The sequence below is a fragment of the Girardinichthys multiradiatus genome, chromosome 21, assembly GCF_021462225.1.
Source record: "Girardinichthys multiradiatus isolate DD_20200921_A chromosome 21, DD_fGirMul_XY1, whole genome shotgun sequence".
Classification (NCBI taxonomy): Eukaryota; Metazoa; Chordata; class Actinopteri; order Cyprinodontiformes; family Goodeidae; genus Girardinichthys; species Girardinichthys multiradiatus.
Window position 1 is genome coordinate 7,678,775 of NC_061813.1, and position 12,744 is coordinate 7,691,518.

Below are 12,744 nucleotides of genomic sequence, written 5' to 3' on the forward strand. Positions count from 1 at the left end.
ATTCAAACTTTTCCTGTTTACGGATCCAGTGCAACTTGAAGAATAATGGAAGGAATTAATCAGCTGTAAAGGGGCTCATCATCTATTCCCTGGGATTCCTGTAACCCGGGTAAAACAAATCCTGGGGCTTTCGGTGGAAAAAAGGCTATTAGTTACAAAGAGTAAAGCAACCCTGCCCCTCCCCCACTCGTTACTGCAAACTGCTGCTCAGCTGGCTGACAGATGGCTACTAAACTGCTCCCTTCCTATTAGAAGAAATACAGTATTTGCATTTGAAAACAAGGCCAGAAAGCATCCCATAATAGGAAAGTACATCCAGTGCTCCCAAAAACATGTGTGTGAGGGCGACAGGGCCACACACAAAAAAAACAGCAAAAAAAAACAACAGTCGCAGCCAATCAGAGGCCATAAAACTGGGCTTGTTTAGTGAGTTAGTGGCAGAACAGGGCGACACAGGGGAAGTTTAAGGAAGCACAAGGAAGGTGAAGCAGGTTCTGTGGCAAGGGGAGCTGGTGCCATAGGGTGTATAGTTCTGGTCTGAGCATCAGTGACGTCACCCACTGGTTTTCTGAATGATTTTGAAACCTCCTGTTTTATTGTCCTCATAGTTTTGGCTTTTTTGGGACTGGAAGTAAAAGGAGTAAAACTCAAGCACAGGGCTGTATTCCTTAGGAATCTGGATCTACTGAAATTATTTTTCAAGGAACCACAGACAGACTGATAAAAGTGAGTGAAGGCACCTAATTAAATTTAGTTAGGAGATCAAAATCTAATTACTAATCTAATTGTTCTGGTGGGCCTTTTTGTCTAGTTGTTGACTGCCTGTCTGGGGCTTCTGAGCTGGGCCTGTGGGCCAGGCTGTACTTACATTCCCTCCACCTGGAACATGCTTCATATTGTCCTTGGAGCCCAAGCGTGAGGTGACGTGGCTGAAGTCCAGCTTTTTGGAGACTATCTGAACCTATATGGACACAGCACAGCAGCAAGAAGGGAAAAAGCAGAGAAGGACCAAGGAGGGGAAGGGGATCACATGGGAGGAAGTTAAATGGGAAAAGTGAAGCAGAAGGTAAAGAAGACAGGAGGACAGGAGAAGTCACCACCACAGCTGAGATCAGAAAGGACAAGACAGCGGGAGAGAGCAAGGTTCACCAGAACATAATGTCGAAAAATCCTGTTTTGGCTGGTAAGTCACATTAGACATGTATATGGTGCTAGAAGTATAAAGGGATGGAAGGTGTTTAACTATCCCACACCTGAAAACAGAAAGATAAGCTACTGAAGATTATACTAACCTCCTTTATAAAGGGGTACAAATGCCTCAGGGCAACTAATCCGTGGTCAGGGATACGACATGTCCAACAGTTTGGACAGTGACAAAAATGTTGGGTTTGGAAAACTTTCCCATTTCAGTTGTTAGAAGCAGTGGTCACCGAACTTCTATACAGATGAAGCCGAGAGAGTCTAGCTGAAATCACTGTGAACCTAACTAGTAGATTCCTATTAAAGAGGATCAGATGTGCTTGAAACTGATCTTTGGAGGTAGCCATTGTTAACACAAGAAGACCAAGAACTTCAGTGGGAGAGACTGGGTTGCAATGAAGAAGGCTTCAGGATGAGTGAGAGTGTCCAACAAGCCCTAAGAGTCACCTTCTTAGCTGCCGAATTGGGATGCCACCACTGCAGAGCTTGCTCAACATCAAGAGAATGTGGGTGTGATAGCATCTGGATGCACAGTGAGGTGAAAACTAAAGACAACAGCATTGTGACAGCAAGGGTAACAAAGAGGAAACATCTGTCCAAGGAAACCATCAAGGGGGTGACCGCCTCCATGAGTTCTGCGTGCTGCCAACAGCGAAGCATCCTGATCCAATCCATGTGTGAAATTGCTTCTTATCCAAAGTACTAGGTTTACTCAACATTCTGGTCAAAGTTAATATTCAGCATGTTAAAGAGATCAGCAGACAAAATAAAAAGGAGCAAGTCTGTAAATATTCACTTCTTAAACAAACTTGATGCACCTTTTATAAAAAGCTTTAAAACATATACATTTTTACTATTATTTATTGTTTACCTTAGACACATAAAAAAAAAAAATCTAAAACTGTCAAATCATCTTTGTCACTGCCAAAACTCTGGTCATGGCTGTAAACAGTGGACGACTTCAGATATGACAGGGAATATTTGTTGGAAGAGCTGAAAAACACTGTGTTCTATTTGAACTCCAACACATTTTCTGAGTTCCCAGTAGGAAGAACAAAAATACAAACTAAAAGTGGAATTCTGACCTGGAAGGTCGGAAGTCCCAGCCTAAAGCTTTATATCCAGTGAGTTGTGGTAATAAAAGGTTTTTGTGATGGTTTATTCTGCATGAAACCACAGACACACATGGTGCTGCACAGTATGGTAGAATACATGAAACAGAAAAAAAACTATGGCTAAGGCCTAATTCGGCTCTGCTGTCAGCTCGACTGAGAACCCTGAATGATTTAACATTAGTCATCTTTACCTGTCCACTAATGTCTATTAGCACTCTATGGGAACCTCTGCCCAGATTTTGTTGACTGCTAAAAGTGACAACTCCCATTCAACAGGTGGCGCCAAACACAAAGCAAATAAACAAAAAACAGAGTGAGATCACAAGCAGAAGAAAAAAAACAAGAACTTTGCTTGATTTCAAGAAATACAGCTGTGAGATCTGCTGTTTATTTGGATAATTTCTCTACCCATAAACCACAAGAACACAAAACTGCAAACTGATATCTTGAGGAGAAATGCTCTTTTCTTCTTCTCTTCTAAATAAACTGTACAAACCACAGCATTATCACCCCCTATGAGTGTTTTTCTTTTCTTTATTTCATTTTTCAAGAACATCTAAAGTTTCTTTGATCTGAAGTTGAACACAGCTAAACTTCAGTTCACAACAAGAAAGTAAAATATCTGTGCAGCAAACTTTCCAATCATAGTAAAAAGACTATAGGTTTCTTTTGTAAAGTTCCACCTTTACATTTCAGTATTCTGCAAACATTAAAACATCTACTGTACCGATTAAGAAAAAGACCAGAACTTCTAAACCCTAACGTCCAGACTGACTGATTTATCAAACTAAAGCCTCTGACATGTAGATCTGTGCCAAAAACAGCTGAAATTCAGGATGAATGAATGAATGAATGAATGAATGAATGAAGATAAGGAAGTGCATGTTGGGGAGAATGGAGGGGGGACTCACTTTGCCCTGGCTGCTTTCTTTGGAGGTGACGCCTCTTTTCTGAGAAGCAGAGGACACCTAGGGAGAGAAGCCCACCCCTGATCAATGAAAGCAATTTGTAACAACAAATCGAAAGAGGATGCGGCCAACGTGCATGGAGAAGTTTGTGGATGTCAGAAGATAATGGAATAAAAGAGTGACAGACAAGAAGAGAACATGTGGAAACTGGACAGAAAACACACTATAACACCAAGCCCCAATGTGTAGAGAAATATTAGTGCCTGGTCTAGATGAGGGAAGGAAGTAAGGAAGTACAATGTCTGTCTTGGTTTATTTTAAATTTGGTAAGGAATGGCAACATTAAGGTGGAATATCACCTAAGATCAATGGTTGTTCCTTTACATTCTACAGCCAAAGCAGATGTATTGGAAAAACACTCAAAATGAGGTAAAGAACCCAATTAGGAAGTTAGGAATGTTCTAGCATGTTGGATTTTGCTCATGAAACAAACAAAACGTTATAAGGGTAACCTAAGGTCAGGTTTTGGTGTACCTATATAAGGCCTCTGAGGTGGTGGATCACATGTGCCGTGGTAAAGCAGTGCATTAAGAACCACTAGCAGATTACTGTTCATTTGCAGGCTTCCAGAGACTCGTTCCGTGTTCCTGATTCTGGTGTTATAAGACTGATGGGTCAAAGCCTTGAGAAGTGGTGCTTATGGTAGTTAGCTAACATGCAGAGGTTAGGATGAGAGGTGAGAAAATGACGAAGAACATGACTGAAACCAAGAAAGGTAAGATAGAGTTAATTTCTACTTTTGTAGGGTGCTGGTCGATTTCGGCCCTGTTTATACTCTTGTCGTTTTGGTTGTTTTGTACCAAAAGGTTTCTTCACCCATCAAAGATGGGGGTTTGGAGAAGGGGCATCTACATGTCTCTTAGAGACACCAATCAGCCTAACATGTAATATTTTGAACTGTGCAACTAAGTAGGAGTACCTGGAGAAGACTCATGCATGCTATGGAAGAACATGCAAATTATCTCCTCATATGTCCACCCACGCACAGACGCATTGCTAAAGATTGCTCTACTATTCAGCCTCATTAGGTTATTTTTGTCTTAAATCTCTTTGTAAATACAATGATTCTAGTATTTTTAATCAACATAATCATACAGCGAGGAAGCTCATGATGGCCCCATGAGTTTATGTCTGATTTTGGCATTTTTATTAACATTTATCTCCATAATTCATGAAAATATGTAACTACACAGAAAAATAACCAAATACAAAATGGTTTTAGTGTGTAGGTAAGAAATGGTTTGCTTATGGGTATAAAATGAAAGTGGAAGAGACAACATGTCAGCACGTACATATGAAATGGGGGACTAATTGACGATGGGCTGAATTGACCAGGAGCCAACATGTTTATAACTTGAAGACACTTCAAATCCACCAAAAGAAGACCATGAGAAGAAATAAAAGCAAAGAAATACCACAGGAAGGTACCGCACTATTTTAATTATAGAACTTGCAGTTAGAGAACAATTTCAGTTAGTTTAGGAGCATTAAGAATCAGAAGTTGCATGCTGGGAGTAAGACAGTTGCACGAGAGGTCGTAGCAGGACCTACCTTCCCGCCACCAGGCTGGTGCTTGATGTTGTCAGTAGAGCCGATCTTTGATCGGACATTGCGGATGTCGGGGGCCGGCGCCGTCCCGGGTCGAGCCATGGGCCTCGAGGTGGTACTTGTTGTGGTAGATGAGGCTGATGTAGCGGGTCGTGTGGTGCGGGTCACCAGGGGCTTCCTTTCTGGTGCTGTGGCCGTGCTGGGGGACAGCGTAGCTGGTTTGGCTGCTGTTGTTCGAGTGCGAGAAGCAGCAGTGGTAAAAGGGGTGCTCCTTGAGGTGGTGGTAGTGGGCTTGGGCTTGGTAGAGTCAGCTGGAGGTAAAGTATTATACAGAGATTCAAAAGGTCTCTCGCTAAAACAAATATTTATCATTTCTCTATGATTTGAGGTTTGGACACTGAGAAACGATAAAACTGTAAACAGCTGTTTTGTGTGGATCTAAATTTGTTTTCAAAGATTTAAAAATGAATCTATGACAAGACTCCTCAAATTAAAAACTGATTTGCTTTGATTACCATGAAGGTTGATCACTCCAGTAAAGGATCACATCTTTAATTTGAACCAGGAATTAAAAATTCCTAATTTGAGAAATAAACTGGATTCCATCTAGGTATTGGGTTTTCTTCATAGAAATCAGCAGAACTAACCACTTGTTATAACATCACAATCCAAAATGGCTGCTTTTAGCTTGAAAAGCACTTATAGTTGTGACATGGAAAAGGTTTCAGCACAGCCAATTTTTATTTGATTATATTAGTTGTACATACAGTATTATTAAACACATTATATTAGCAGTGAAACAGCATAATACATAAACACGGCTTGGGCACAACTCTAGCCCAGCCAGTCAGGACCACACAGATCAGATCATCTGGTTTCTCTGACTTAGATCTAGAAAGTATAGAGCTGGTATGTGGCTCATCAAAACAAACAACCTAATACTCTACATCTTAGGCTTAGGGTTGACACCTGGCCTTTAAAATATGAAACTATCATATGTAATTCTTAAAAAGAGCCGTTTCCAAATAAATCATAAAGGATGTACTTTCTTTCAAACTTATTGGTGTTAGTCAGAATCTATTCATGAACAAAGACTGTATCCATTACCACTTGTGAGTAATGAGCTGCGTGACCTACAGCCTGGCAGAAGCATTGTCTATCATATGCAGAATGAAATACAACTGTGTTTATTTAAAGTTTATCCTGTTTTATTTTAAGATCATCCATTTAAGACATCCCAGCAGAGGAGGCAAGTTTCCAGGAGTTGGTATCCTGCATGTTTCAGATCTTGCCCTGGTTGAACACACCTGAATCAATTGAACGGCATGTGACCAGGCCTCTGCAGGAACCCATTTACAACCTGCAGGAAACTGACTCTTAAAGTTTGGAGTTGAGTTAGAGTATGAGTGATTTTAAAATTGGCCTTCATTGATATATATACGCATACAACTGAGATTAAATTACACACAGGTGGACTACGTTCACTGAGGAGGTGATTTCTGGATGCAGCTCATCAAAGTGGATTTTATTTCCGACTATCAGAGTAAAACAAATGAATGTTACACTTTCATACACTTACATTTTTTTTAATAACCTGTAACATTTTCCTACTTCTTCACAGTTATGCCCTACTTTGGGTTGGTTGTTGCATAAAATCCAAATACATTGAGGTTTGTGGCTCTAGCGAGAAAATGTGAAAAAGCTTAAGGTGTGTAAAAACTTTTGCAAGTGACTATATGTTTTTATAACGTTTACTGCTTTTATTAAATTCTGCCTTGTGTTTTTATGCTTAGTGAATCACTTGCTGGTGTTAACAGCCACATCTAAACATATTTCTACCAGATGGTGGCAGAAAACAAAACCTTTAGGTCTGTGTCTTATGGACATGCATCATGGCAGATCATTTCATTCAAATGAAATGAAATCCATGAAAATAAGCAAATGACTTAATGCTTCTTTCAAATTGAAATTGAAAAGTCAGAATAAAAAAGTGTTTGACACATTTTTATAAATGTATAGACCAACTAAAGGAAGTGAGCAAGATGGTAAATAACATCATTAATGATGTGTGTATGAATAGAAACAGTTCAAAGGCACTCTGTGAATCATCAATAGCCTCCCAAAGTCTGCTTTATGAAAAAAAACTAAATTTAAAACATAAATCAACACTAATAAAAGGAAGGATTTCTTAAAGAACTTCAAAGACTTTTTCCTGCTTAATCCAAAGACGACCGGCTAACCGGAAATCAAAGCTGAATTGTCCAAGTCGTATCAAATGCACAGCACCACACAGATGTGCATTCTCTGTATCTCAACCCTGACAGATATATGACAAAAGAGACAGACTATGAAAAAGAAGAAGGCAGTGAAACATAACCAGAGCAGAAAAAAAAGAAGCAGAAGGATGTTGGATTTTACCCTTATTAAAAGGATAATATTCAGAGAGAGGGCATTTTGACTTTAAAATCTTCTCCTGCGTGGGTAAAGCCGATTTAACATAATGTTTGACTTCAGCATCCACAGGCAAGATGCACTGAGGTAGTACATTGGTGCCAAGGGAAATCTGTCATCCATATTTATTTGCACTCTCAGTCAGCTATTTCTCTAGTGCTGAGCCATGCTGAATCACATGTTGTGCTGTCAATCCTCTCTCAAAGCTTTGGAAATATCTCTGACTCTTTTTAGGACATCTTTAATTGAGGAAATCCTCCCCTTCACTTTGATGAAGCTTAAGAGTAATTTGAATTTCTATATACGAACCCTGGCAGATTAGACAACTCGAGGCTGCATCAGCAAGAGCTGCAAACTCCTGTCAACAACAAGCAGTTGGTAATCCACAGGCTGCTGTGCAGAAGGTTTTAAAGTCTACGGAGTTTTTCAGCAACAAAGTCTTTCTCTACTGGAGCCTGGATAGCATAATCACAATTGGACTGCCTGCATGACTGAGTTACCCTACTGTTGACTGCCCCTCTGCTGCCGGAACGTTAACTGATCTGTCAACAGAAGGAATGAGGCTCTAAGGCAAGGCAAGCTTTTTTTTTATTTGCAAGAACATGCAATGTCTCACTGACCAATAAAATATTAAAAAAATATCATTTTACAAACAAAGACTTGTGGTCAATTGAAGAACTGCCAGATTTTGTTTTGTAGACATTACAAAATGCACTGGCTTTTATGTGTCGCCTCTTAACAGAAATACTTTATTCTGCCATGTTTTTAAGATGGCAGCAAGCTGATTTATTTAGTAATAAATTGGACGTTAAAATCTACACCTAAGTTTCTGGCATGCTCTACAGATTTTAGCCTTACTAAATCTAATTGAATGCTGTAAGAGAATGTAAGAGACTCTGATAATGTGGTGACAGCTTTGAACAGCATGTAGCCACTGATTAAAAGTGGCCCAATAATACAGCCCTGAGGAACTCCACATTTGATTTTTGTTCACTCAGATTTATAAGTGCCATCTAAAATATTCCAGAGATGTATGATATTAAAAATATAACAAAAAAGGGATACCAAAAGAGGGGAGATAAAACTGAGGAAAAAGGTAATATATATTTCAAGCAAATGCTGGAGTAAAAATGTAGCAGAAAATAATAGGCAAATAACCGATAATTTAAAAGGTCATTTTGAAGTTACTCTTTTAATGGGGAGCCCCATGCCAAGTTACTAAACGGGCAAATCCATTCAACGTGAAGAAAAAGGATTGTATCAATTAGTTGTTTTTTTTTTTTAAATCAAGATGTGCTATGTCGCGAAGATGTATACATAACCAAACTAGTTGGTGATACCTGTTGAAGTCCTAACAGTGGTGGGCTTCTTCTCTTCTCCTGGCTTGCTGTCTGTTTTAGAGGCTGAAACACACATTGTGAGAAAATAATTAAATGAATCCATGAGCAACATGCCAATGTGCAGTAGTTACATGTTAGGTCATCTATACTGGACGTACCCAGAGGCTTTTTGGCTGAAGCATTAGTTGTTGTGCGAGTGGACACGGCTGTGCGCACTGATGAAGCGGTTTTGCTGGCTGCAGTGCTGGCTGTTCCGTTTTTGGTAGCAGGGCCTGAGGCGGTTTGACTCATGCTGGACTTCGGCACCAGGGGACGCCTCTCTGTGATGGACTGTGAAGGGAGAAAAGAGAGCAGAGAGGTGGTCAGCTCTGCAGGATGGAAAAGACTGATATGAGGGAAAAAATGAGCAGAAAATCAACCCGGAAAAAAAACCTCCTGGTTTATATTATTAGTTTATATATCTGTTGACTGAATCCCAAGAGAAATTCAGGCCAGACTTTTCAAACATTTCATGGTAGATCCTTCACAAAAAGCACACAATAAAAGGTCATTCACCATCATTAAAAACATCAATTCATCCTTTCTCAACTCTGATTTCACATCATCAGAAAACACGATTTTTTTCCATTAAAAATGATTGCATCACCATGAGGCCATTTGGATGATGCCAAGCAGATACAGCCAAGCTATCCTACAACAGACTGCCGATCCTGAACTGAGTCACCCTGCACCCTAGGGTGCTGAGGGGCTAAATAACGGCTGACAGTGCCTGGGTTACAGTGTTCGACGGCTGCATTTAAGAACGTCACCAAAAGAGTTGGACAGAGAGACAGATTTAAAGAGGAATCATCAGCCAGATTTAACTGAAAACTACAGTACAAAGTGAAGAAACTAGTTATGTATGTAAGTTTTAAATTATTTTAAGAATATGCTATTTTCTTTGAACAAATGTAAAATAACCAAATGAAAAAAAGTTTAACCAACCCATACAATGTAGAATAAATTAACTCTGAATTAGCCCTTACAATGTTGCACCACTGAGATTAAACTGACTCCACTGACTAGAAGTGACATCGAGTCAGAAACTGTTCCACAGCCTTTAATCTAGAGTTGTTCCTCATTGTCTCCAAACAGTTATTAATGTCATGTTACACTATACAGTATATACATGGATCTACGGAGCCTGGGCTAGTAATTATGATGGCAAAAGAAAATCCTATGTGGTTTTCTAAGTTGTGTTTTCCCAAATACAAAACAAATTAGAAGTGTGGTGTGCATTTTACCCAGCCCACTTTACTCTGATACTGCTACATAAAATCCAGGGCAACCGAATGCTTTAGTAAAATGAGTCCACATGTAATTTGATCACAGTACAAATCCAGCATACATGTCGAGGAACATTAGTGAACAAACAACAGCATGATGACCAAGGAACACAAGAGACAGTTTAGGGATAAAGATGTGGTAATGTTGAAAGCAGGTTTAGGTTGTAAATATGTATCCTAAGCTCGCAGAGCTCAGCTCAATCCATCTCCTGAAAACGGAAGTCTGGAGTATGAAACAAATGTAAACCTACCAAAACATGGGTGCACACCTGAACTAACAGGTTGGGCGAGTAGAGCACAATTTGGAGACGTAGACAAAATGCCCATGTTAACTCTGGAGGAGCTGCAGAGGTTCACAACTAAGGTGGGAGAAAGTGTTCACGGGACAACTATTAGTAGAGTGATCCAGAAATCTGGCCTTTAAAGAAGTGTGGCAAGGAGAAAGCCAATGTTGAAGAAATGTGCCATGTATGAGAAGCTGCAAACATGTGGAAGAAGGTTCTCTTGTAAGACGAGACCAAAATGGAACATTCTGGACTAAAAACAAAACACAGTGTGTATGGAAAAATAACATTGTCTATCATGAACACACTATTCCCAAGGTTAAACGCGGTGGTGGCAGCATCATACTGTGGGGATACTTATTTTGAGCAGGGACAACAAAGTTGGTCAGAGTTGATGGGAAAGTGGATGCAGATCCAAATGCTGAGAAATCATGGAAGAAAACCCCGTTAGAGGCTGCAAAAGCAGATCAGTGGCTAGTAGAAGAACAACCTTAAACATAAAGTCAGTGCTACATTAGAATGGTTTAGATCAAAGCTTATTCATTAGAGTTAGACTGGCCTAATCAAAGTCCAGCTACAACTCCAACTCCACTCCTCAAAGTGCCAAGAACCAGCCTCTGTATGTTTTACATGTGTTTCTGCTCCAGCACAGGCGATAACCTCCTGAGCAAATCATCAGGTTCTACAGAAGTCTGTGAATGAATCGTTCATTTGATTTAGGTGCGCTGAACCAGGGAAACATACTTTTGTATACCTTTCTTGCCACTGCACAATTATGCACTACTTTACCTAATGCACGAGAAAGAAAATGCACTAAGGTTTGTGATTGTAACCTGAAAAATATAGTAAAGGTTTAGGGGGTATAAATACTTTGCTAGCACTGTAAATATCCTGGCAGGCCAGATTGCAGATGTTTCCCATGCTATCATCTTCTTGATTTAAAATCTTTTTGTTTAAACCATTATACATAAAAACTGAAGAAAATAGAGCAAAGTAGTTCAGTTTAAAGCTGTGAAATTAGCTCAAGTCTTCAAGTAGTGAACAATCCAGATGAATAGATTTAGGCACAACACTTGTTTTTCGTAAACCTTAGTCTTACACAGTCTCTGACAGACCGCCAACACTCACCTTAGGTTTAACGTCACGTGTGCCTGTGGTGGTGGAGGGTTGGGATGAGGGGCGACTGGTGGAACTGGCAGGGGGCCGTTTAGGCCCGGCAGTGACTGTGGAAGCTGTCTTGAGTGTGGTTGTTTTTTTGTCTGTGGTGCTGCTGGTGGAAGTGGGTGTGGGGCGTTTGTTGGCAGCTGTGGCTGAACCACCAGCAGGAGCCGTTTTGGCAGCGCCTGCTGGTCTGGTTGCACCTGCAGTCGGCTGCACCATCAGGCCAGTACCGGGTTGTTGATGGGAGGCCAAATAAAAAAGGAAAAGCAAACAGAAAAAGAAAACAGAAAATCATAGATTGCACCAGCGGGGCTAAGCTGTGCAAGCAGCAAGTGAAGATTAATATAAAAATAACATGCTGTAGAAATTTTTAAAAAAAATAAAAAAAGCAGTTTAAAATAAGGAAAACAAATCTGCAGCTGAAGCTTAAGACTTAAGCTTATTTACACTGTAAATGGGGTTTGTTCAGAGAAACTGGCTTTCTTTCCAATCATGGAACCCTCCTTACCTACATGCTAACAGATTGTGGTAACAACAACACTCTTCCCTGTGGAAGTCATTGGTGAATGAAGCAGACTCTGCTATTTTCAGGATCACTGTGGTGATCAGAAGAAGCTATAAGGAAACTGCATTTTTTTTAGAGGCATTTTGGCAGTTCCTTCAAGACGCCACTCAACTAAAACAGGCAGCGAGACGTCAGCAGATTGTATGTAGAATGATGAATGTGTAGTGCAGCTACGTTTCTGTCTTATCCTTTTGAAAAGTCCAACTATCTGTAATGGAAGATGCTGGATTAGGACATTTTGGCAGTCTTATTGAAATCTCACAGTTAAGGCAAGCATCTCTTTTCCATAAAAGGAAAAAAACTTGGAGAATGAGTTTTACAGCAAGCGCTATGTTTAGCATCCACATGCTATTCACATCTTAATATGAATGATTAAAGAATACAACAGGAAGGTTAAGGTATAATACAATTAATAAATGAATGATTTCATAATAAAACAAAAAAACAATAAATCAGAATGAGCAGAATATGAATATACAAAATATGCGACTGCCAAGGACTGCTTGGATGCAATATTTGATAGGATATTATATTATTATGCTCCATCCATGCAAGTTCTGGATGCCAGTGATATCTATGCCCTGTTGGAGGGGCTTTCACTGTGCTCAATGCCCACACTTGGTGTATATTTGTAGTGGCTGTGAGGCTAAAGCTCATAAAAATGATGGGGACATTGTGGTAGAAAGAGCGAGAAAAAAAACGATTGAAACATTATTGATATTGTCATAGCATGTATTGCAATGACATGTCCTGACACTGCACAAGCCTAGCCATGTTTAAGTTGGGC

At 39.9% G+C, this 12,744-nt stretch overlaps 1 protein-coding gene across 12 annotated transcripts in view; it reads right to left on the bottom strand.

Annotated features, from left to right (window-relative positions):
• Positions 1-12,744, bottom strand: part of LOC124858091 (microtubule-associated protein 4) — a 155,251-nt gene that overhangs the window by 16,726 nt on the left and 125,781 nt on the right. For 8 of the 12 annotated variants that reach the window (XM_047349866.1, XM_047349875.1, XM_047349874.1 and 5 more), the window contains 6 exons: positions 11,360-11,602; positions 8,781-8,952; positions 8,623-8,685; positions 4,835-5,142; positions 3,227-3,283; positions 869-961 (listed from right to left, as the gene is read on the bottom strand). In XM_047349866.1, the coding sequence (XP_047205822.1) occupies positions 869-961; positions 3,227-3,283; positions 4,835-5,142; positions 8,623-8,685; positions 8,781-8,952; positions 11,360-11,602 (936 nt within the window). The remainder of the gene's footprint in view (positions 1-868; positions 962-3,226; positions 3,284-4,834; positions 5,143-8,622; positions 8,686-8,780; positions 8,953-11,359; positions 11,603-12,744) is intronic. The other 4 variants (XM_047349873.1, XM_047349867.1, XM_047349870.1 and 1 more) reach the window with 4 other exon arrangements.